At 35.0% G+C, this 23,496-nt stretch overlaps 1 protein-coding gene across 1 annotated transcript; it reads left to right on the plus strand.

Annotated features, from left to right (window-relative positions):
* The first annotated feature begins 51 nt into the window (after window positions 1-51).
* LOC117325197 (serine/threonine-protein kinase/endoribonuclease IRE1-like) lies at window positions 52-22,272 on the plus strand. Its single transcript, XM_033881228.1, has 22 exons — window positions 52-232; window positions 3,104-3,212; window positions 3,500-3,536; window positions 3,912-4,057; window positions 4,916-5,044; window positions 5,766-5,808; window positions 6,272-6,330; window positions 7,371-7,430; window positions 7,877-8,066; window positions 8,492-8,573; window positions 8,945-9,056; window positions 11,303-11,562; window positions 14,121-14,241; window positions 15,985-16,075; window positions 16,535-16,664; window positions 16,939-17,098; window positions 17,372-17,565; window positions 19,429-19,570; window positions 19,858-19,985; window positions 20,254-20,377; window positions 20,525-20,592; window positions 20,822-22,272. The coding sequence occupies exons 1-22, from the start codon at window positions 161-163 to the stop codon at window positions 21,017-21,019; spliced, it is 2,655 nt and encodes an 884-aa protein (XP_033737119.1). The 5' UTR covers window positions 52-160; the 3' UTR covers window positions 21,020-22,272.
* The last annotated feature ends 1,224 nt before the right edge of the window (window positions 22,273-23,496 follow it).

Here is a 23,496-nt window from a genome sequence, read left to right on the forward strand (position 1 = left end):
TTGTAAATAATAATTTTTACCGACGTGTTTTCATTTTTCCAGGAGTGCGGAACTTTCACGCCAACAACAATCCGACCACGAAATATTGAGAAATGAATGTTTGCATGTGCAGCTTTTTGGTACATGATCGAATAACAGATAATCAATCTGTGCCCTAATTATGAATCTTAAACAGTTTACCATCATCGTACTGGCAGTATCCGCTGTGTCGTGTGGAAGAAATACTCAACAGGTGAATTATAATGGGTTCATTATAATTAGCAGCACAATTATATTCATTTCCATACACAAGTTTACTGGAATGAAAACAAGTGCTACCTTAAAACGAGCATTTGATGAAACTCTATGCATACTTGATCAGTTTAATTTTGGTTGGTTGATTACTGGTTTAACCTCCCCTTTCACTGCGATTAATATGTGTTAGGCTAAGTGAGGGGGCAGGTGGACGGGTACCTAGAGTACCTATGCATACTTGATCAGTTTAATTTTGGTTGGTTGATTACTGGTTTAACCTCTCCTTTCACTGCGATTAATATGTGTTAGGCTAAGTGAGGGGGCAGGTGGCCCGGTACCTAGAGTACCTATGCATACTTGATCAGTTTAATTTTGGTTGGTTGATTACTGGTTTAACCTCTCCTTTCACTGCGATTAATATGTGTTAGGCTAAGTGAGGGGGCAGGTGGCCCGGTACCTAGAGTACCTATGCATACTTGATCAGTTTAATTTTGGTTGGTTGATTACTGGTTTAACCTCCCCTTTCACTGCGATTAATATGTGTTAGGCTAAGTGAGGGGGCAGGTGGCCGGGTACCTAGAGTGCCCCCCCCCCCCCCCCCCCAAGATGCTGAGTCTTGTCCTATCCACCTGGTACGTCCACAGAGGGCCAGACAGCTCCATGGGACGGGCATGGGCACGGCTAAGTGGTCCGATATCGAACTCCATATGAGATCAATGATTTGTCACTTGCTATTTGCAATTGTGTGAGAGTGAATATCCATTCTTAGCGTTTGATCGGGATACCAATACCAGGGACGTATAATATATTATTATATGTCCCTGCCGATACAGTATATCATTATATGTCCCTGCCGATACAGGTACAGAACCAGGACAAATGCACTCACACTCAATATTTTTACTAGTTTATATTTCATTCATTTTTACAAATTTTCAATGAATTATATGACTTTGTTTTTCAACAGATTTTATGGCATTTTCCCACACGTAGGGAATTATTTGCTCCTTCCTTATAATTACATAATATGTGTATAATTTAGTCAATGTTTCCTATCTGCTTTCAAGAGATATTGCATGTTACATTTTGGTTAAGATATAAGTAATGATTATCAAAAGCACCAGGATAGGTAAATTGGAACGACCAGACTGGGACTCAATTTGAGCAACCTGGCTGCCGGCACTGGTTCATATATTCGTCTATTTCAGGAAAATTGAATTAAGCAAAGTAAAAGACTGCAAAAAATATTTATGTGGTGAAAGAGCTTACAATTTTCTGCTAGTGTGTGGAATTTCAAGGCAATCCATTGGCAAAAATAGTCATAAAAATTCTTTGAAAATTCATTAAAATTTTGTGACTTTTCATTCTGGTATGTTAATACACCTAGATTTTTCAAAAGTCCTGGATGCACATGTAGTTGGCACCATGATTATATGGTTAACATTGCAGCAGTCCTATCAATAACCTACCTTGAAAAAAAAGGCATCATTTCAATACCCAATTCAAAAAAAGTTAGCAGGTCAATAAATTTATGCCGTCATAATAACTACTTTGTTAATGTATTGTAAAATGTTGCCTTAATAATCAAACACAGACCATGCTTACAGTAAGCTTGATGCCGAAAGTAGCAATAAGAAAAGTTGGCTGTAGTTTCTTCTCTTTGTCTTCCATGTATATAGTGCAATGTGCCTTAAGAATATTGTCACATTATTTGCACATGTCAGGCAATTATGGGTGTAACAATAAATTGAACTACTGTTTGATTGCGATTGTTTCCATCAGGATTTGGTGTAATTGATAAAAAATTCATCAGTTTGATAACAATTGTTGCTGAGCTATAGATATTTCTGATATTGAAGGAACTCCTCTTAACTTACCATGATTCCAAACAATGATATTCAGTTGCTATCACAAAATACACTTAGGTGCATGCACACATAGTGTCAAGTGCGGTAATCAATGCAGGTTTGCTCTCAGTCATCTGTGCTTTATAAACCTCTAGCGGCAATATGGCGGCAAATGACAAGTTAAAAACATAAAATGAAAGGGTGCCGAGACGGAACCTTTTAGATTCTTGAATAAGATGAAAGAGACAAAATAGGACATTTGCATCTTAAAACTTGTATGCTACCTTAATAATAAACAAATCATGAATTGCCATATAAGCTCAGGTAAGTTAAGTTGCCAATAGTACTATAACAATACTATTGCGATATAGTGTGCCACAATATTTAAACAACCACAATAGGGTTTTTTCCAATAGACATAGTATTGATAGTAGATAGTCTGACCTATCCACAATATAGTTTAAGTACAGTTTAAACAAGTTAATGGCTTTCTGGTCATTGACTGGAATGTGACTGTTGGATGAACCTTGCTGATGCTGTGAATGAAGAGCCAAGGCCTGGAAGAGCGTAGCTTTAGAACCTGTGACAGAATCATGAATTTACAAATGTACATTAATTTCTTGATTGATTTCATGTCTGTCAAAAATACTGAGTATGTACATACATTTATATAGACTCTGCTTTGAATAAAAGATGGATGTAATCTGCCAGTATTTTGGATAAATTGTCCTGAAAAATGCTGACGTCCTAGCTATAGAGGTATCTGTGTTAGTCTGGGTAAAATCACTGTTAATTTTGATAGGAAGGCATTCATGGTTCTGAATTCAATTGACGAAGACACACAAAAGTTTGATACCAGTAGAGTATGAGCTCTGTCAGGAATTTTTATTATGATAATTACTGAAACCTCTGTGTGTAGCTAATAAAATGTCTTATTGAGGTACAGAATCTGTCCTAGTAAGTGTTGGATCTAAATTTAGTCATGTCATTGAAATAATTTGTTTGAAATGATCTGTTTTCAGGCTAATTCATTGACTGCCCCGGATTCTGTGTTATTTGTGTCCACCTTGATAGGAAACTTCCATGCTGTTAGTAAAGTCACTGGCAAAGTGCTGTGGACTTTACGTGAAGGTTTGTAGTTCTTATGCGGTAGCTACACATGTACAGAGTATATTGAAAGAAGAAAATCAAGTGTAAAAACTAATGAACATTTATGTAACACTTTATAATACACATTTTGTAGATAAACACCTGTTACACTGTATGTTGTGTTTATATGATTTTTATGAAGAAAATAATAAGCTACTGAGTGTAGCAAAAGACATTTATATAAAATGACTGTTTTAAAAGCACAGAAATAGGGAGCTTGGTTTACCTTGTATGTAACACATTGCTATAATCTACTTACCTGTTTACAGATCCTGTCATTAAGGTTCCAACTGGAGTGGCAGCTGGGTAATTGCTTCATTTATTTGTTGAATTCTTCATTGATTTTGATGCTAGGACTTTGGTCATGGTTAATCATCTATCAGCATTGAATTTATCACAATTGGCATGGTTATTTGAACCTCAAACTAACAAACACTCATTATGAGGTGTACACTTTGCGGTGTTAAAACATCCAAGATTATTTCCTAATTTGTAACACTGAAACTATAAACCCACTAGCAAGATTCAATCTAGAAAAAACTACTTACATGCATATTCAGTTGTCATAACAAACAACTTCTTTAATTGAAAACATAATAAGAAATTACTGCAACTATAAGTTAGATAAGGAAGATTCTCATCATAGATCCATATATAGTATTTTCATGTTTTAATTTTCAGAAAGTTGACTTTTCTTCCTGACCCAAAGGATGGAAGTCTGTATGCATTAAGTGATGGTATGGAAAGGATCAAGAAGTTGCCCTTCACCATTCCTCAGCTTGTGACAGCCTCCCCATGTAAAAGTAATGAAGGAATATTATATACAGGTAAAAATGTGTAATAAGAATTAAAGGCAGATTTTGGTGTCATGTCAAAACAGCACATAAGAAACAGTTTGTCAGCTTAAGTCAGTGCCAATTACACTGTCCACAAAAAAATCTGGTCATAATATTCTTGCTATAATACAAAATTGAGGTCCATACAATTAATCAACTTTTTATGGGTTATTTCAAATGTCAAACAATTCTTCTGCCTAAAGGGGGTTGTATGGGCATGCTTATCTCTGAAGGTCAGGAGATAAGGTTGTTTATATTTTCAAATTGAAAGTTTATCTAGCTGTTGATAATCTGTCTACTGTTGTTGTATTGACCCAGAAGTGATATTTCCACTTTCATATAAATTGTTTAACGTATAGTTCTTTACATGTTTATCTTTACCTAGTAATATTTTTGTTACCATCTTTTCATATCCTTCAAATTATATTATCTTTACTACAAGAAATAGCCGTTATTTAGCCATGCACTGCAACATCAATAATACTCAGTATGTTACATCACTATGTAATGATATATATTGTTAAAATTTCCGATAATAGTTGACAAAATAGTGTCCAGGCATGTTGAAATGTTCAAACTCTGCCATCCTCATGGTCAGTTAAAAGGCAGAGTCCACGTCTGTCATATACTTTGATGTGATATTGGCCTGAAGTGTGCATTGATGCTTGTCTAACTCATATTTATTTTCTAATTCTTTCTGATATTTGGGTCATAACAAAATAACCGGTATGTCATAACGATAAGACTTCAGATAGCAAGACTTTTCTTCTTCTGTGTGGTATGCATGTGATTTCAAATGGTTGGCATCAAGATATTTTGAACCTTAATTTTGTTGACTTTGCTTTGAAGGACACAAAAAAGACACTTGGATTGCAGTTGATGCAGTAACAGGACAAAAGATACAGACCTTGTCAATGGATGGAACTCGGAAAGTCTGCCCATCAAAAGCAGAAAATGTCATCTACATTGGTAGAACTGGTAAGTCTGTCATGTTACTACATGTTATTATCGCACTATACACAGGGGAGGGAGGTATTGTGTTTTTGTTTCGCCTGAAGTTCATCACTTACTAAAATACAATTTTGAAGCCACATTTTTTGTATTTAATCATTTTCATCAGATGAAGTTTTACATTATCTTCATTTATTTAAACAAAGTGCTTAAACAAAAATCTCAAATCTGGACTTTGGAAAAAAATTCAATATTAAAGTTTTGGGGTTACCTCTTGCATATTAGGCTGTTTCTGACAAACTATAAAAGCTAGAGCAACCAAACTTGGGTTATAGATGTCTGGTGGGATGTATAGCTGAATGCATTACACAAGCATTTCTACAATTTTTGTTTTATGTAATTATGAAAATGGTTATTTTGTCTTTTGAAAACATGCCATTTTCCTGGTTTATGCAAGTTCTTGTCATAGTGTTCTAGGTGTGTTTGAGTGCATTATAAATTTGATAAGTAATGCAAAAATGAAGAAAATGCCATATTTTAGGATATTATCATTATCATGAGTTTTAACTTCAGTTTCATACACAGTTCACATACTTATGACTAACTTAAATCTAATCTTTCATCCTGCCATTGCCATCTGTATATTACTACATTGTATGGAGTAGGTTCATTGGTATTTATCAGCGTGTACTTTTGTCAAAACTGCCTCTGTTTGTTTGTGATGCATTTTTGTTTTGTTTCTTTTCAGAGTATACCATTACAATGTTTGATGCAAAGACGGGAACAAAAAGGTTAGGACCACACTACCCAAAGCCTATTACAGTGTTTTGTACTGTCTGTTATCCATCTGTATGTCTGTCAATCCAATACTGATAATTCAGTCACACTCTTTCAGTATTTGGCAATTTACATTTGATTCTCATTATACATTTTCATCTAAAGTACCAACTGAAAATGAGTCTCTAGCGTACCAGGTAGTATCAATGAGAGAGGAACTACTGGTATCAATGACAGAGGAACTACTGGTATCAATGAGAGAGGAACTACTGGTATCAATGAGAGAGGAACTACTGGTTATTGCTCCTGATATTTGTACATAAGGATCCTGGGCTCAGATCCCTCCTTTGTCTCTATGTAGCCATTGAAATTAAATTTTCAGATTTTCTCAAAACTAGTTTCAAGCTAAATCAAATTAAAGTAGGTTTTGTGTTTAAAGAGAACTTCTTCAGTTCAGATTTGTTTTTTAAATTTCAGATGGAATGCCACATTCATGGACTATTCATCACATGTTGCCAAAGATTCAATAGACTATGGTAATTAACTAAACAACTATCAACATATTTATTAGTTCAGTTTAAGGTTTACTGATAACTTCACTAAAGTTTCGACTAGAACTCTTGAAACACTTTCACTAGGTAAAACTGTTTAAACTTTTCTGGAAAAAAAATTTAGACAAGAGAACCATACTCTGGCTTTTGGTAGGAAAAGAAATACAAATAGAGAACTTTCGAAACATATGTATATATTAGAACAGGATAATATTATCAGTACGGCTGAAGGAGTCTGCTGGATAGCAGTCAAAAGCTTCTTGTGAGTAGAATTTTTATTGAGTGCACTTGTTAGAACATGCTGTTTATAAGGGTTACTATTTGCTGTATGTTAGATATTTAAAAGCCTAAAACATTTCCTGACTAATGGGTGTTTTCCAACCAAATGAATCCATAGGACTAGGAAATAAAAAACATACAAAGGAAGGGTGTTGACCCTCTTAGTACTGTCAGCACTAATGACAGAAAACAGGGGAAATATCAGAAATATTAATGTATTACTTACTTAATGATACTTTAATGATGTTTTCCAGCACAGGTGCCTTTTAAGAATCTTCATTTGACTCATAAGTGTTGTTGTTATAGTACTAAATTTCACTTCTGGTTGTTTTTCGTTTTGATTCCTTGTAGTTGGTACTTTATTTCCTGTCCATTCCAGTAGTCATCCAGTTTATTTTTGAAGCTGTTCAGTGTGTTTGAAGTTACTATGTGATCAGGCAAACCATTCCATACTCCTGTTGTTCTTATGGAACTTGAACTTTTTCATAGTGATGTTCTTGCATGTTTTGGAAATATTTTCAATAAGTTTGCCCATGTGCTAAACCTTTCTGAGGTATTGGACCACTTCCTTATAAACTGTTTACTGTATACATGTACATGTACTATAAAATTTATGAAAATACTGTTGCCAAGATGACTTAAATAGAAAGGTTAGAGAAGCAGATCCTTGAGACCTTTTCTTTTAGCTTTTGTGTGGTTCATTAGACTGTGCTGAAACCCGAAGTAATCGTTGCTTTTTTTTTCAGAATTAAAGCATTTCACAGCTAGTTCTGATGGCATGACTGTCACACTAGACAGCAAATCAGGTTAGTTAGATAAGGTTAGATAAGAAAGGTAATATCAAGTGGTGGAAGCTAAAATTGTACATTGTATGGTATTCCTGAATAACATAAAGATAGGTCAAATTCATTAAAAAAAACATATATGGTCATAAAGTGTTTAACTTTAAATCATCTCTTACAATTTAAACAAACAGTTTTACATTGATAGTGAAAAGCTATTTTCAAAGGGACCAGGTGTATTTTCAGTAGCTACTATTTTGTACAAGTGATGAATTTTGATTGGTAATAATTTTGAATTTGATGTCATATTGTCATTGGTTCCTGATTACTCTAACAGTATAACAGAAAAACCCAAATTCCAAGGCATTTGATTTTCTGTTTAATAGTTCTAGGAGTTTACTGTATTATATCTACAAAGTGTACAAATGAAATGTAAATTCCTGAAATCCATTTGATGCCAATCTATACAGGTGAGGTTCAGTGGTACATGGATTATGATTCACCTGTGGTTGCCATGTACACTATGAACCAAGATGGCGGTCTGCAGAAGGTTCCCTTCATGAGCTTTGCTCCAGAAACACTCGAACATCTAACCGGACAACTTTCATCCAATCACTGGAGACACAAGTTCCTGGAGCACGGACAAAAGAAAATCTTCTAGTAAGATATAGTTTATGTAGTCTTAAATACCAATAATTTGTATTTTTTGTGCCTAATGAACCATTTTGTGGTTTAAGCAACTAGATTCAGACTTATTTGCAGAGACAAAAAAAATGAAGAGTGTGGCTTTGAGTAACTGTTGCCTTAACTTAAAAGAGGTCATGTAGAAGTGGCAATATAGTTATAGATATAAATGACTAATTTAAGGTTAAACAATTGAAATGCTATATCTTATGTTAACGTTATGCTATTGTGAAATGCTATGTATTATTTTAATGTTATGCTATTGTTTGAAGCAAAGAAGAAATATAACCTAAGACTTGAATGTTGGCAAGGCTTTCTAGGTATATAATAATAATGTACTAAATGTTTTGAGGAGCTTTATCAGGGAGTGTATACACTGCTGTTGATCTGCTTGATTTCAGCCCCACTCTGTATGTTGGAGAATATGAACATGGCTACTTCGCTCTAACATCACTTGTGGATGAAAAGACTGTCACAATTGCAGTAAGTATATATTTTGATTGAAAGAAATATTAGATGAGGATCAAATGAACTAATTAAAAGCTAATTAGACTTTAGAAATTTGCTTGTGATATGTATCACTATGTTCACAGCAAAAACAAGCTGATAGTTTTAAGATTTAGCGTGTTGTAATGTTTTATTTGCTGAAATGTTTTTTGTTGAATGACAACTATTTCAAAGTCACATGGCTAAACTTGAAACAATTACTTCTCTATGACCTAACAGTCTGGGATGATACTATACACTGATGTAGAGGACTATCAAATCCTTCAAACACCCTACCAAGGAACACTTAAAGTGTTACTGTAGTCAGATAAGGTGATAAAAATGGTGGAATAACTTTGTTTTGTCAGCCAAAGGAGAAGGGACTGCTTTTGCTTGAAGGACCTACTATAGATAGCAATATGCATGAGCAGAGGATAAAGGCTTCAACTATTCGTCGAGGAGGACCTATTCTTATGATAGGCAAGTATTCTGGCTGTTAACGGTTTATGTCCTGGCCCTGTGCTGAAGGCCTACAATAGATTGTCCTGGCTCTGTGCTGTAGGCATACAATAGGATGTCCTGGCTCTGCTGAAGGCCTACAATAGATTGTCCTGGCTCTGTGCTGTCGGCATACAATAGGATGTCCTGGCTCTGTGCTGTCGGCATACAATAGGATGTCCTGGCTCTGCAGAAGGCCTACAATAGGATGTCCTGGCTCTGTGCTGTAGGCCTACAATAGGTTGTCCTGGCTCTGTGCTGAAGGCCTACAATAGATTGTCCTGGCTCTGTGCTGTCGGCATACAATAGGATGTCCTGGCTCTGCTGAAGGCCTACAATAGGATGTCCTGGCTCTGTGCTGTAGGCCTACAATAGGATGTCCTGGCCCTGTGCTGTAGGCCTACAATAGGATGTCCTGGCTCTGTGCTGTAGGCCTGCAATAGGATGTCCTGGCTCTGTGCTGTAGGCCTACAATAGGATGTCCTGGCTCTGTGCTGTAGGCCTACAATAGGATGTCCTGGCTCTGCTGAAGGCCTACAATAGGTTGTCCTGGCTCTGTGCTGTAGGCCTACAATAGGATGTCCTGGCTCTGTGCTGTAGGCCTTCAGTATGTGAGCTGGTTATCCTAGCTCCTCTATACAGTTGGCCTTCAGTGTGTGAGTTGAAAGTCCTGGCTCTAGGCTCTATACAGTTGGCCTACTGTATGTGAGTTTGATATCCTGGCTCTATGCAGTAGGCCTACCGTATGTGAGTTTGCAATTCTGGCTCTGTGCTGTAGGCCTACAATAGGATGTCCTGGCTCTATGCAGTAAGCATACAGTATGAGAAGTAGATATCCTAGCTCTATGCAGTAGGCCTTCAGTATGTGAGTTGGATATCCTAGCTCTATGCAGTAGGCCTTCAGTATGTGAGTTGGATGTCCTAGCTCTATGCAGTAGGCCTACAGTATGTGAGTTGGATATCCTAGCTCTATGCAGTAGGCCTACAGTATGTGAGTTGGATATCCTAGCTCTATGCAGTAGGCCTTCAGTATGTGAGTTGGATGTCCTAGCTCTATGCAGTAGGCCTACAGTATGTGAGTTGGATATCCTAGCTCTATGCAGTAGGCCTTCAGTATGTGAGTTGGATGTCCTAGCTCTATGCAGTAGGCCTACAGTATGTGAGTTGGATATCCTAGCTCTATGCAGTAAGCCTACAGTATGAGAAGTAGATATCATGACTATATGCAGTAGGCCTTCAGTATGTGAGTTGGATATCCTAGCTCTATGCAGTAAGCCTACAGTATGAGAAGTAGATATCATGACTCTATGCAGTAGGCCTTCAGTATGTGAGTTGGATATCCTAGCTCTATGCAGTAAGCCTACAGTATGAGAAGTAGATATCATGACTATATGCAGTAGGCCTTCAGTATGTGAGTTGGATATCCTAGCTCTATGCAGTAGGCATTCAGTATGTGAGTTGGATGTCCTGACTCTATGCAGTAGGCCTTCAGTATCCGAGTTGGATGTCCTGACTCTATGCAGTAAGCCTACAGTATGAGAAGTAGATATCATGACTCTATGCAGTAGGCCTTCAGTATGTGAGTTGGATGTCGTAGCTAGGCCTTCAGTATGTGAGTTGGATGGCCTAGCTCTATGCAGTAAGCATACAGTATGAGAAGTAGATATCATGACTCTATGCAGTAGGCCTTCAGTATGTGAGTTGGATGTCGTAGCTAGGCCTTCAGTATGTGAGTTGGATGTCCTAGCTCTATGCAGTAAGCATACAGTATGTAAGTTGGATATCCTGGCTCTATGCAGTAAGCCTACAGTATGAGAAGTAGATATAATGACTCTATGCAGTAGGCCTTCAGTATGTGAGTTGGATGTCCTGACTCTATGCAGTAAGCCTACATTATGAGAAGTAGATATCCTAGCTCTATGCAGTAGGCCTTCAGTATGTGAATTGGATGTCCTAGCTAGGCCTACAGTTAAAATTTAATGTCATTAATATACAATAAAAGCAAGAGGAATCTGCTTAAAACATACCTTAGGTATAACGTCATATTTGCTTATACAAAGTTGGTTGGTTAATTGTTATCTGATGCGAATTTATATGAAAATTACCATGTGTCCTGTCCTTTAATCTGGTACTGGTATTTACTAAACAGCCCTTCATAACAGGTGTTATAGTTCTAATTAACATTGTTAGTCAATGATTCATTGTGATTTTACCTCTTTATATCTCAGGTTATCATGAAGTCCCGGACAAATCCAATTCTAGAATCTCACCAGCATTTCAGATCACAGATGACAGAGATGAGGGAGAAGAGGAAGGGTACATCAAAGTGATCCCCGCCCCACCAGTAGTGGACAGTGTTACAGCCAACAACAGTACAGACCTGGACAGCAGTCTGCTGGCCAAGTATCTCGGCTCAGATATCAAGTTCTTAATTACTGTCGGCCTAATGGTTATCACCATTCTCACCATTGTCTACTATTTTCCTAAGGTAAACACCTGTTGTCAGATTCTCAATGTTACCAATTAAATTGTTTTGTATGGAGAAGGTGTAAAACAGAGGTTACAAAATATGTTATTTATTTCACTTGAGTTTACAGTTATTTTTCCAAAGTTACAAAAACACGAGCTTTATTTAGCTCATGTGTTTTGTAACTTTGGAAAAATAACTAACAAGAGTGAAAGAATTACTATATAAACAAACACAAGTTTGTGTGACCTGTTTCTACCACAATAGAAAAGCTATTCTGGGGATGAATCAACCTGTTTTGTGTCAACGTGTGTTCTTTTCACAATATCAGGTGGTGTGTAAGGATATGGCCTTAAGTGGAATGCCGCTGATTAATATGCAAAACTGACAATTTTGGAAATGTATGGAAATATTACATTTCAAATGATAGCAAATAACAAGTTTATTCTATATTTTTAAAAATATGATATATCATAGTTGTTCTGTAAATGAACAATACACTTGGTATTTCATAGATGTTCTATTCTTGAACAATAGATTTATCTAAAGTGCTGAAATTTAATTAAGTTTCCAGAACAATTTTTCATTAATTTTACATGCATGGACCTCACACTTCAGGGAATTGTTACCTCTATTTAACTTTTGATCTTGGTATACAGTACTAAAATGTATCTAAATTAATGTTTCCATTGGATAGCATGACAGATGTTTTATAGAAGGACATCAAAATTGTTGACTTGGAGTATTATGAGAGTAGTCTTTATTTAGAATATCTGATAACATGACATAATTACATATTAAAGTCACATTATATGCCATATCACTTACCAGAATGGGTATCTGTGTATCCCACGATTTAAGTCAAATCTAGTTGTTCACCTGTTATACCAAATTATACCGTGATTTTACTGCTGTCGTCATTAAATCATAATCTGGTACGTCATCATTAAAACATAATCTGGTACATCATCTTTAAAACATAATCTGGTTTGTCATCATTAAAACATAATGTGGTACGTCATCATTAAAACATAATCTGGTACGTCATCATTAAAACATAATCTGGTACGTTATCATTAAAACATAATCTGGTACGTCATCATTAAAACATAATCTGGTACGTCATCATTAAAACATAATCTGGTACATCATCTTTAAAACATAATCTGGTATGTCGTCATTAAAACATAATCTGGTATGTCATTAAAACATAATCTGGTACGTCATCATTAAAACATAATCTGGTACGTCATCATTAAAACAAAATCTGGTACATCATCATCAAAACATAATCTGGTACATCATCTTTAAAACATAATCTGGTACGTTATCATTAAAACATAATCTGGTACGTCATCATTAAAACATAATCTGGTACGTCATCATTAAAACATAATCTGGTACATCATCTTTAAAACAATCTGGTACATCATCTTTAAAACATAATCTGGTATGTCGTCATTAAAACATAATCTGGTACGTCATCATTAAAACATAATCTGGTACGTCATCATTAAAACATAATCTGGTACGTCATCATTAAAACATAATCTGGTACGTCATCATTAAAACATAATCTGGTATGTCATCATTAAAACATAATCTGGTACGTCATCATTAAAACATAATCTGGTACGTCATCATTAAAGCATAATTTGGTATGTCATCAAAACATAATCTGGTACGTCATCATCAAACATAATCTGGTATGTCATCATTAAAACATAATCTGGTATGTCATCATTAAAACATAATCTGGTACGTCATCATTAAAACATAATCTGGTACGTCATCATTAAAACATAATCTGGTACATCATCATTAAAACATAATCTGGTATGTCATCATTAAAACATAATCTGGTACGTCATCATTAAAACATAATCTGGTATGTCATCTTTAAAACATAATCTGGTATGTCGTCATTAAAACATAATCTGGTACGTCATCATTAAAACATAATCTGGTACGTCATCATTAAAACATAATCTGGTACGTCATCATTAAAACATAATCTGGTACGTCATCATTAAAACATAATTTGGTATGTCGTCATCAAAACATAATCTGGTACGTCATCATTAAAACATAATCTGGTGCGTCATCATTAAAACATAATCTGGTACGTCATCATTAAAACATAATCTGGTACGTCATCATTAAAACATAATCTGGTATGTCATCATTAAAACATAATTTGGTATGTCATCAAAACATAATCTGGTACGTCATCATTAAAACATAATCTAGTACGTCATCATTAAAACATAATCTGGTACGTCATCATTAAAACATAATCTGGTACATCATCTTTAAAACATAATCTGGTATGTCATCATTAAAACATAATCTGGTACGTCGTCATTAAAACATAATCTGGAACGTCGTCATTAAAACATAATGTGGTACGTCATCTTTAAAACATAATCTGGTACGTCATCATTAAAACATAATCTGGTTTGTCATTAAAACATAATCTGGTACGTCGTCATTAAAACATAATCTGGTAGGTTCACAGCTTCCTATCTACATCAGTCTAAAGGTCTTGTTTCTTTATGTGGTTTTCCTTTTTTATCTAGCAACAAGAGCTATCTATCAAGAGAATGTTGAGGGAACACCAGCTGATAGGCCAGAACCAAAAGTCGGCCCAAACCTCATTTACTGGAAGTGAAAACTCAAAACCTAGTGAAAAATATGACAGTAAGTCCTGGTCCAAGTATTGTGAGTAATGAAAGATATTGATAGATTTTAAGATATTTTAAGTACAGCTGGCTCAAACAGTAAAACAAAACACTTGTGCAATCAATTGATGTGCCCAGTCCTTATCTACTTTAAAGCTTTTTACCTCAATAATTTCTTCTGAAGAACCATAGTCCATTACAAACAGATTTGGCAGGATGAACTTCTGTGTGATATTTAGTTTAATGAAAGAACATGTGAAAAAGCATGACTCTGACCCATGTTCTTGGTTACCAGTAATTAATTCCTGATCAGGAATTGTACAAAGGTTTTAAAAAGAAATCACCTGGTATTCATATAGTCACTGGGTTCAGTTTTTTTAACTAGTGAACTGATTTCGGCTGTGTAGCTTACTACAGTTATAGGTTTTGGGAGAGTTCTGGATTGCAAGGTACCTTAAATCAGATAGATGTCTTTAAACTTTCTTGACTTGACCATTTAAATTCACTAGTCAGTTGATGTAAGCCATACTTACAAAACAGTTTACATAGAAACTTATACAGTCAAACCTTGTTAACTTGAACTGGATAACTCGAAGACCCTGTTTAACTTGAAATATTACTCTGGTCCTGGCCAAAACTTTCTTTTTCTAAGCAATATAAACTTAGATAACTTGAACTCGGATGTTCTAAGTAAAAAAAAACTTGGATAACTTGAACTCGGATAATCCGATAAAAACAGTTATCCCGAAGGAAAATGTTGGTCTCGATATCATAAGACCCATGTAAAATGGACCGGATAACCTGAAGTTGAAAACATTATTTTTAAACAAAATGTATCAACAAAATACTTACCGTACACCTCAGTATATTACAATTTAAGTATCCTTTTTTTGCTTCTGTTTGTTATTGAATTAAACAAACTGACTATTGTTACTGTAAAACCCATTTAAATTAAGATCCAACACTGTTGCTATTGACAAACAGCACTTGTATCAGCCCTTTGATGATTAAATTTGTGCGATAATTATACCAATGATCCCAACACTGTTGACTTGTCTGGGTCACCATGCGCGATCAGGCGGAACTTATCCAACACACCTGAAATCACAACTATGGCTAGATAAGGTGTGGATTATGTCCAGGACTCATACCAATCCAGTTTGTGAACATTGACATTGTGTTGATTCAGAACTGTGATAAGTGATTTAAGGTTATGGTTTTAAAACTGTTGGATCTTATTTACGTGACTAAACGTCATGATTGTTGTAAAAGATTGATGTGTACTAGCACACTATGTAACACATGGCCTGTGCTGTTACATCTATATATGTATTCGAATATTGGATTTTGATTACACTGTATGTGTTACAATAATATAATTTACATACCATGACAGAAATTACTTAAAGGAATATTAATTTTAAAATACTGAAATTGTGCGCTTCTTGTGTCTCATTCACTTACAAATGACATGTCAGAAACGAATCCAATCACAGGTATACTCGATTTCAAAACCATACAACAGTAATGCATAAAATACAACAAATGTATTAAACATATTGTTTATAATAGATAAAAGTTTGTTGTAATTATTATTTGAAATCAAATAGGCTTCTTTCTTTAAAGAGATTTGTCAAAAGTTAAATAGATACCAAAACGTCTACCTTGAAACTCAAGTTAAAGAGGTTTGACTGTAAATTGTAAAAAACGACAGTTAGTGATACATTTGATGTACACAAATATTTTCTTGACAAAATAACAGGTTTACCCAATGGCCATATCAAGGTTGGAAAGATAGCTTTTAACCCTAATGATGTGCTGGGCCATGGTTGCGAGGGAACATTTGTGTACAGGTAATACTTTGTCAGTCATTGGGAAGTATTCTGAGACTTGTACAGGAAATACTATGGTATGCTGATTACAATAATGACTCATTAATCCTACAATGAAGTTAGGGTTACATCGTAATCGTCCTGTTTGTCTGGACAACTATACCTTGACAAGTAGTAAACAGTTTTCAACAAAACTTGATCAACATAGATATGGTAAAGGTACCTTGTACCATGGAAGCTTGTTTTATTTATTTGTAAAATGTGTACATAGTATGTAATTTACTCATCTTTAATGACTGCAGAGCTATTTTGTGAACTCTTGTAACAGTTTTGTTTGTGTTCTGGTCAGAACTTGGTATACCTAAACTTTTACAAAACTTCTAAATCACTTTTACCACTTTTGAATTAATAGTATTTTTTTAATTGGAATAATTATGTTGGTATTTTAGAAAGCCTTACACTTTATCATGTATGTAATAGGGGCCGGTTTGACAATCGAGATGTGGCCATCAAACGACTACTTCCTGAATGTTTTACATTCGCTGACCGCGAAGTGGAGCTTTTGAGGGAATCAGATCAGCACCCCAATGTCATCAGATACTTTTCCATGGTATTACCTAACTTACATCAGATGTTAAATATAAGTTCACTTAAGATAGAATAATAAACATTAGTCTGTCAAATATAAGTCATCTCGGAAATAGTGTCTTTTGTATCCTGAATTTCTTTGCCTCAGTCTTTTTTATGTGATGTTGTCATTTATTAACCTTGCTGAAGGTCAATACAGTAATCTATCAACTTGAGGTAGCTATAGTTCACAAAGTTGGTTTGTTTAGGAAATTCTTGTAAAAGAACCCTGTTTTATTTTATTTTGTGTTTTTAAGGAGGCCGATAGCCAGTTCCGATACATAGCCCTGGAGTTGTGTGTGGCTACTGTACAAGACTTTGTGGAGGACAGATCTGCTTATTCTCAGATGCTAGATCCTCTGACCTTGCTATTCCAGGCCATGTCAGGCATAGCACATCTGCATTCCCTTGACATTGGTGGGTAGTTTCTCATATTGTAAGTGATATAAGTGTGAAGTCAATGAGGAATGCTTACATACCCAATTATAAAAATTGATGCTGTGTTGCATAAATATATAGACTAAATATGTAGAGGTAGTAAAGGCAGGAATAGTGTACGCTAAACCTGCTAATTATAATAAACAAGGTTGTAAAGAATGTGTACGTCAGTATTTATACAGGAGGGATGGTTAATTTTTCTTCCACCATAGTTGTAATAAAACATGTGATAATTGTGTGTTGACTATCCAGTGCACAGAGACATCAAGCCCCACAATGTGCTGTTGTCCCAGCCCAATGCTAAAGGTGAGGTGAGGGCTATGATCTCAGACTTTGGCTTGTGTAAGAAGTTGGCAGCAGGTCGAATTTCATTTTCCCGTAGATCTGGAGCAGCTGGAACAGATGGATGGATCGCCCCAGAAATGTTGGAGGAGAATAAAAGAGTGGTATGATTATATACTTTATCATATCCTCAGATTACAGTTTACATACCAACGTAACAGTAAGTTATCTCACTACGATATACAGTTTACGTACCAATGTAACAGTAAGTTATCTCACTACGATATACAGTTTACGTACCAATGTAACAGTAAGTTATCTCACTACGATATACAGTTTACGTACCAATGTAACAGTAAGTTATCTCACTACGATATACAGTTTACGTACAAATGTAACAGTAAGTTATCTCACTACGATATACAGTTTACGTACCAATGTAACAGTAAGTTATCTCACTACGATATACAGTTTACGTACCAACGTAACAGTAAGTTATCTCACTACGATATACAGTTTACGTACCAATGTGACAGTAAGTTATCTCACTACGATATACAGTTTACGTACTGACGTAACAGTAAGTTATCTCACTACGATATACAGTTTACGTACCGAAGTAACAGTAAGTTATCTCACTACGATATACAGTTTACGTACCAATGTAACAGTAAGTTATCTCACTACGATATACAGTTTACGTACCGAAGTAACAGTAAGTTATCTCACTACGATATACAGTTTACGTACCAACGTAACAGTAAATTATCTCACTACAATATACAGTTTACGTACCAATGTAACAGTAAGTTATCTCACTACGATATACAGTTTACGTACCGACGTAACAGTAAGTTATCTCACTACGATATACAGTTTACGTACCGACGTAACAGTAAGTTATCTCACAATGATATACAGTTTACGTACCGACGTAACAGTAAGTTATCTCACTACGATATACAGTTTACGTACCAATGTAACAGTAAGTTATATCACTACGATATACAGTTTACGTACCAATGTAACAGTAAGTTATCTCACTACGATATACAGTTTACGTACCAATGTAACAGTAAGTTATATCACTACGATATACAGTTTACGTACCAACGTAACAGTAAGTTATCTCACTACGATATACAGTTTACGTACCAATGTAACAGTAAGTTATCTCACTACGATATACAGTTTACGTACCAATGTAACAGTAAGTTATCTCACTACGATATACAGTTTACGTACCAATGTAACAGTAAGTTATCTCACTACGATATACAGTTTACGTACCAATGTAACAGTAAGTTATATCACTACGATATACAGTTTACGTACCAACGTAACAGTAAGTTATCTCACTACGATATACAGTTTACGTACCAACATAACAGTAAGTTATCTCACTACGATATACAGTTTACGTACCAATGTAACAGTAAGTTATCTCACTACGATATACAGTTTACGTACCAACATAACAGTAAGTTATCTCACTACGATATACAGTTTACGTACCAATGTAACAGTAAGTTATCTCACTACGATATACAGTTTACGTACCAACATAACAGTAAGTTATCTCACTACGATATACAGTTTACGTACCAATGTAACAGTAAGTTATATCACTACGATATACAGTTTACGTACCAATGTAACAGTAAGTTATATCACTACGATATACAGTTTACGTACCAATGTAACAGTGATATATCTCACTACGATATACAGTTTACGTACCAATGTAACAGTAAGTTATATCACTATGATATATCAATGTAACAATAAGTTATCTTACTACGATATATCAATGTTACTGTTATGTCATCTCTTTACTGATATTCTGTAGTTTTAAAGTAAAAACATAGTTATGTTTTTATATGTAATGCATTCTATACACATAAAGAAATGAAGTACTCATATGTATGGTATCTTACCAATAGGTCAATTTGTTTTCACTTGTAATGAGTATCTTTGTCCAAGCATTCTTTTATTGCATTTTGTAACATTTTATTTTGCTTTTTCAGACATGCAGTGTTGACATATTTTCTGCTGGATGTGTCTTTTTTTATGTACTCACTAAAGGAAAACATCCATTTGGAGACTCGTTACGACGACAGGCCAACATAATGGCAGGAGACCACTATCTAGACAGCTTACCTGTGTCAGGTAAGAAAATTAGACAGCCTACCTGTGTCAGGTAAGAAAATTAGACAGCCTACCTGTGTCAGGTAAGAAAATTAGACAGCCTACCTTTGTCAGGTAAGAAAATTAGACAGCCTACCTGTTCCAGGTAAGGAAATTCACCTTTAAGACTTGTCTTTGCAGTCAACACTACTCATATTGAAATGTATAATGTAAAGATGAATGAAAAATAGAAATATGAGAAATCTTAAATTGTTTTATGTCATGACTGGGCATTATGAAATAACAAAGCAGTTGTGCTGTACTTTCAGATTATTACACAAGACGAGATTTAATAGAATTAGCCTTGAGTTTTGAACCATCTAGAAGACCAACAGCAAAGATGATGTTAAAACATCCATTTTTTTGGAGCAGGGAAAAGCAAATGATGTTCTTCCAGGTACAATGTATTCATTTTTGTAAGATCACTTACAAAGGTACATATCCCAATTATGATGCTTTGTCGTGTTCAGTCTGGCCTGACCTGTCATCCCCATAAAATTAACCATAAATGAGCTCATTGAAAATAATGATGATATTGTAGGAGGACTTGTGTTTTGTAACTCCCATCATATGCCCTCCCATCCTCTGTCACCTGAGATTCCTATTACCACATTTATCCAACCCTAAGTAAAATTTGTGAACAAATGTGACATTTTATGTTTCAGGATGTGAGTGACAGGATTGAAAAGGAAACTGAACAGTGTGAGGTGGTACAGAAGTTAGAGGCTGGAGGGTCAGAAGTCGTCAAGAAGGACTGGCGAAAAAACATTACAGTAGAGTTACAAAATGGTAAATAATAACATAATAGCATGATTTTGCCATTAATTCCCTCGTATTATGTCAAATATGATTTCACCTTACAAATGAAAACGTTTACATTGTCCAAATTCTTGTCACAGGCAGAAACTGTACTACTGGTCCTAATTTGTTTTGTAGATCTCAGAAAATTTAGAACTTACAAAGGAGAGAATGTGAGAGATTTACTGCGAGCTATGAGAAACAAGGTTAGTATATGACATTTTCTAGCTTATAGTACTGAAACTTGTATCAACACCATCACATTGTATTGAACCTTCCTACATCGGAAACAAACTTACATTCCAATAGTCTTAACATGTAAATATAGACTTAAGTACAAACCCTGCTCATTAAGAAGTCAAAGTGTTGGTGTTGTATATTTATCCTCATTTTTACATTAATAATAGCCCAGAAATATTTGTGTAATCATTACAGAAGCACCATTATCGTGAGCTTCCTGACAATGTGAAGAACTCACTTGGAGCTGTACCTGACCAATTTGTGTTATATTTTACCTCACGTTTTCCAAGACTTTTAATTCACACTTACCATGCCATGAAGTGTTGTAAGGATGAACGTTCATTCCGTCAATATTACGACACAGACTTTACAGAAGCACAGAAGTTGTTGTAACAGTGTGTTTATCAAAATGTGTGGTGCTATCAGTGCAATATGTTTTTATTTTCTACAATTTTAATGAGACATTTAGTCGGGACTACATCTTAATGATACTTTTGTGCAGTGAATGTGTTAAATCAAAGAAACATACTGTTGACATCTATTACTTATATATGCCATTTTACTCTCTGTTTTGCTTTATTGTAAGATTTTTATTTTTTGATGAGTAATACTAGTGAAGTAAACATTTTCCTTCAGTACAAGACAAATCAGACACTTTGACTCGGATAACTTGAATACAAGACATTTTTTTTACTTTCAATTTTTGGCAAGAATAATCTTGTACATTCACACTATAGATATTTCTAAATACACTTAGTGTAAATAGAATATTTTCTAATAGAACCGCAAAATGTTGCTATCTCTCAGACATGTACAGATTCCATTACTTTATTGACATCTCCCAAAGACACAGCTCCCACATACAGAATTCATTACTGATGTCTCACAAAGATGTAGATTCCATTGTTTCATTGACATCCGTTAGAGACTCTGTTTCATTTACTGACATTTGTTTGATTCATCCAGAAATATTCTAATTTCTGAAATGACAGAATTTTAAGCCAAAAACATTGTTCTACTGCACATGCCACCTATTATTAATATGTGGTATGAATTCTCTGTCTCACTTGTCATAATGCTGTGCTGTTTTTTATTTTGTTACTTTTTAATTATCATCCAATCATTTTATTATAATTAGAAGTATTATAGAAATAAGGAGAATGTGTGTGAGAGAACTATTTATGTTAGTTGTTTTTGATGGATATGTGGATAATGGATACTTCTCTTGTGATTCAGTTGTTTTATGTTAAGTAGGTCAAGTAATATACAGTTGGTTTTACTGAAGCTTCAAAAGTTTCATATCTTAAACCTTTGCTGATCCCTAACTGATATAAGGGGGAAAAAATGCTTAGTTATTAAGTTATAAGTACATGGCTTTGTACACTACTAGTGAGGTAATTTTTTATTAGCCCACCATCATCTGATGGTGGGCTATTCAAATCGGCTTGCGTCTGTGGTCCGTCCGTCCGTCCGTAAACAATTTTTGTTATCGCTATTTCTGAGAAAGTACTGAAGGGATCTTTCACAAATTTCATTTGCCGGTTTCCCTTGCTCTGTAGTTATGCATATTGCATTTTGGGACCGATCGGAAAACAACATGGCCGACAGGCAGCCATCTTGGATTTTGACAGTTGAATTTTCTTAGCTCTATTTCTCAGAAAGTGCTGAATGGATCTTTCTCAAATTTCATATGTAGGTTCCTCTTGGTCCCTAGTTTTGAATATTGCATTTTGGGACCAATCAAGAAACAACATGGCCAACAGGCAGCCATCTTGTATTTTAACAATTGAAGTTTGTTATCGCTATTTCTCAGAAAGAACAGAAGGGATCTTTCTGAAATTCCATATGTAGGTACCCCTTGGTCAATAGTTATGTATATTGCATTTTGGGACCAGTCGGATAAAAACATGGCCGACAGACAGCCATCTTGGATTTTGACAATTGAAGTTTGTTATCGCTATTTCTCAGAAAGTACTGAAGGGGTCTTTCTGAATCTGTAATGTAGGTACCCCTTGGTCCCTAGTTATACATATTGCATTTTGGAACCACTCTGAAAACAACATGGCTGACAGGAAGCCATCTTGGATTTTGACGATTGAAGTTTGTTATCGATAAGGAATCTTTCTCAAATTTCATATGCAGGTTCCCCTTGGTTTGCCGTATTGCATTTTGGGACCAATCTGAAACAACATTGTCGACAGACAGCCATTATCACTAAATCTCAAATTTCATATATAAGTCGGCTTGTTTGAAAAGTACTGGAGGGATGTTTCTCAGTTTACACAGATTAGTAAGAGGAAGGGAAAAATAGAGAGAAAATCAATCTGACATGGCACCTATAAAGATCATTCAATGGTGGGTGGCAAGATCCCTCTGGGATCTCTTGTCATATTGAGGGATACATGTAAAATTGACATTGGGTAGGCATTATATTGGGGGATAATTATAAAAATGACACCAATGATATACATGTATGTAATTGACATGGAGTAGGCGTTAAATTAGGGATAATTATTAAAATTAACCCCAGACTCCTCCCTTGACTTCAGCCAATAGAAAGCTAAATCTGTTTTAGTATACATCTCATTATCTCTTGCAATTTGTTATGAATGGCTATGCCACTCTTTTCGATAAACTTTTAGTTGGTGCAATATAAACTGGCTGATCATGATTGTCCTGTATTTATCGGGACTTAGATATTACATGTAATGATAATATACATTGTACATATTATATGTAATTATAATATACATTGTATGATATGTTATTAATATATAAATATTTTTGCTATTTTCATAAAAACAGCAAATTGAAATTATTAATGACCAAAAATGATTATGAATAACTCTGCTGTATATATATGAATGTTA

This window comes from Pecten maximus, chromosome 1, assembly GCF_902652985.1.
Source record: "Pecten maximus chromosome 1, xPecMax1.1, whole genome shotgun sequence".
Lineage (NCBI taxonomy): Eukaryota > Metazoa > Mollusca > Bivalvia > Pectinida > Pectinidae > Pecten > Pecten maximus.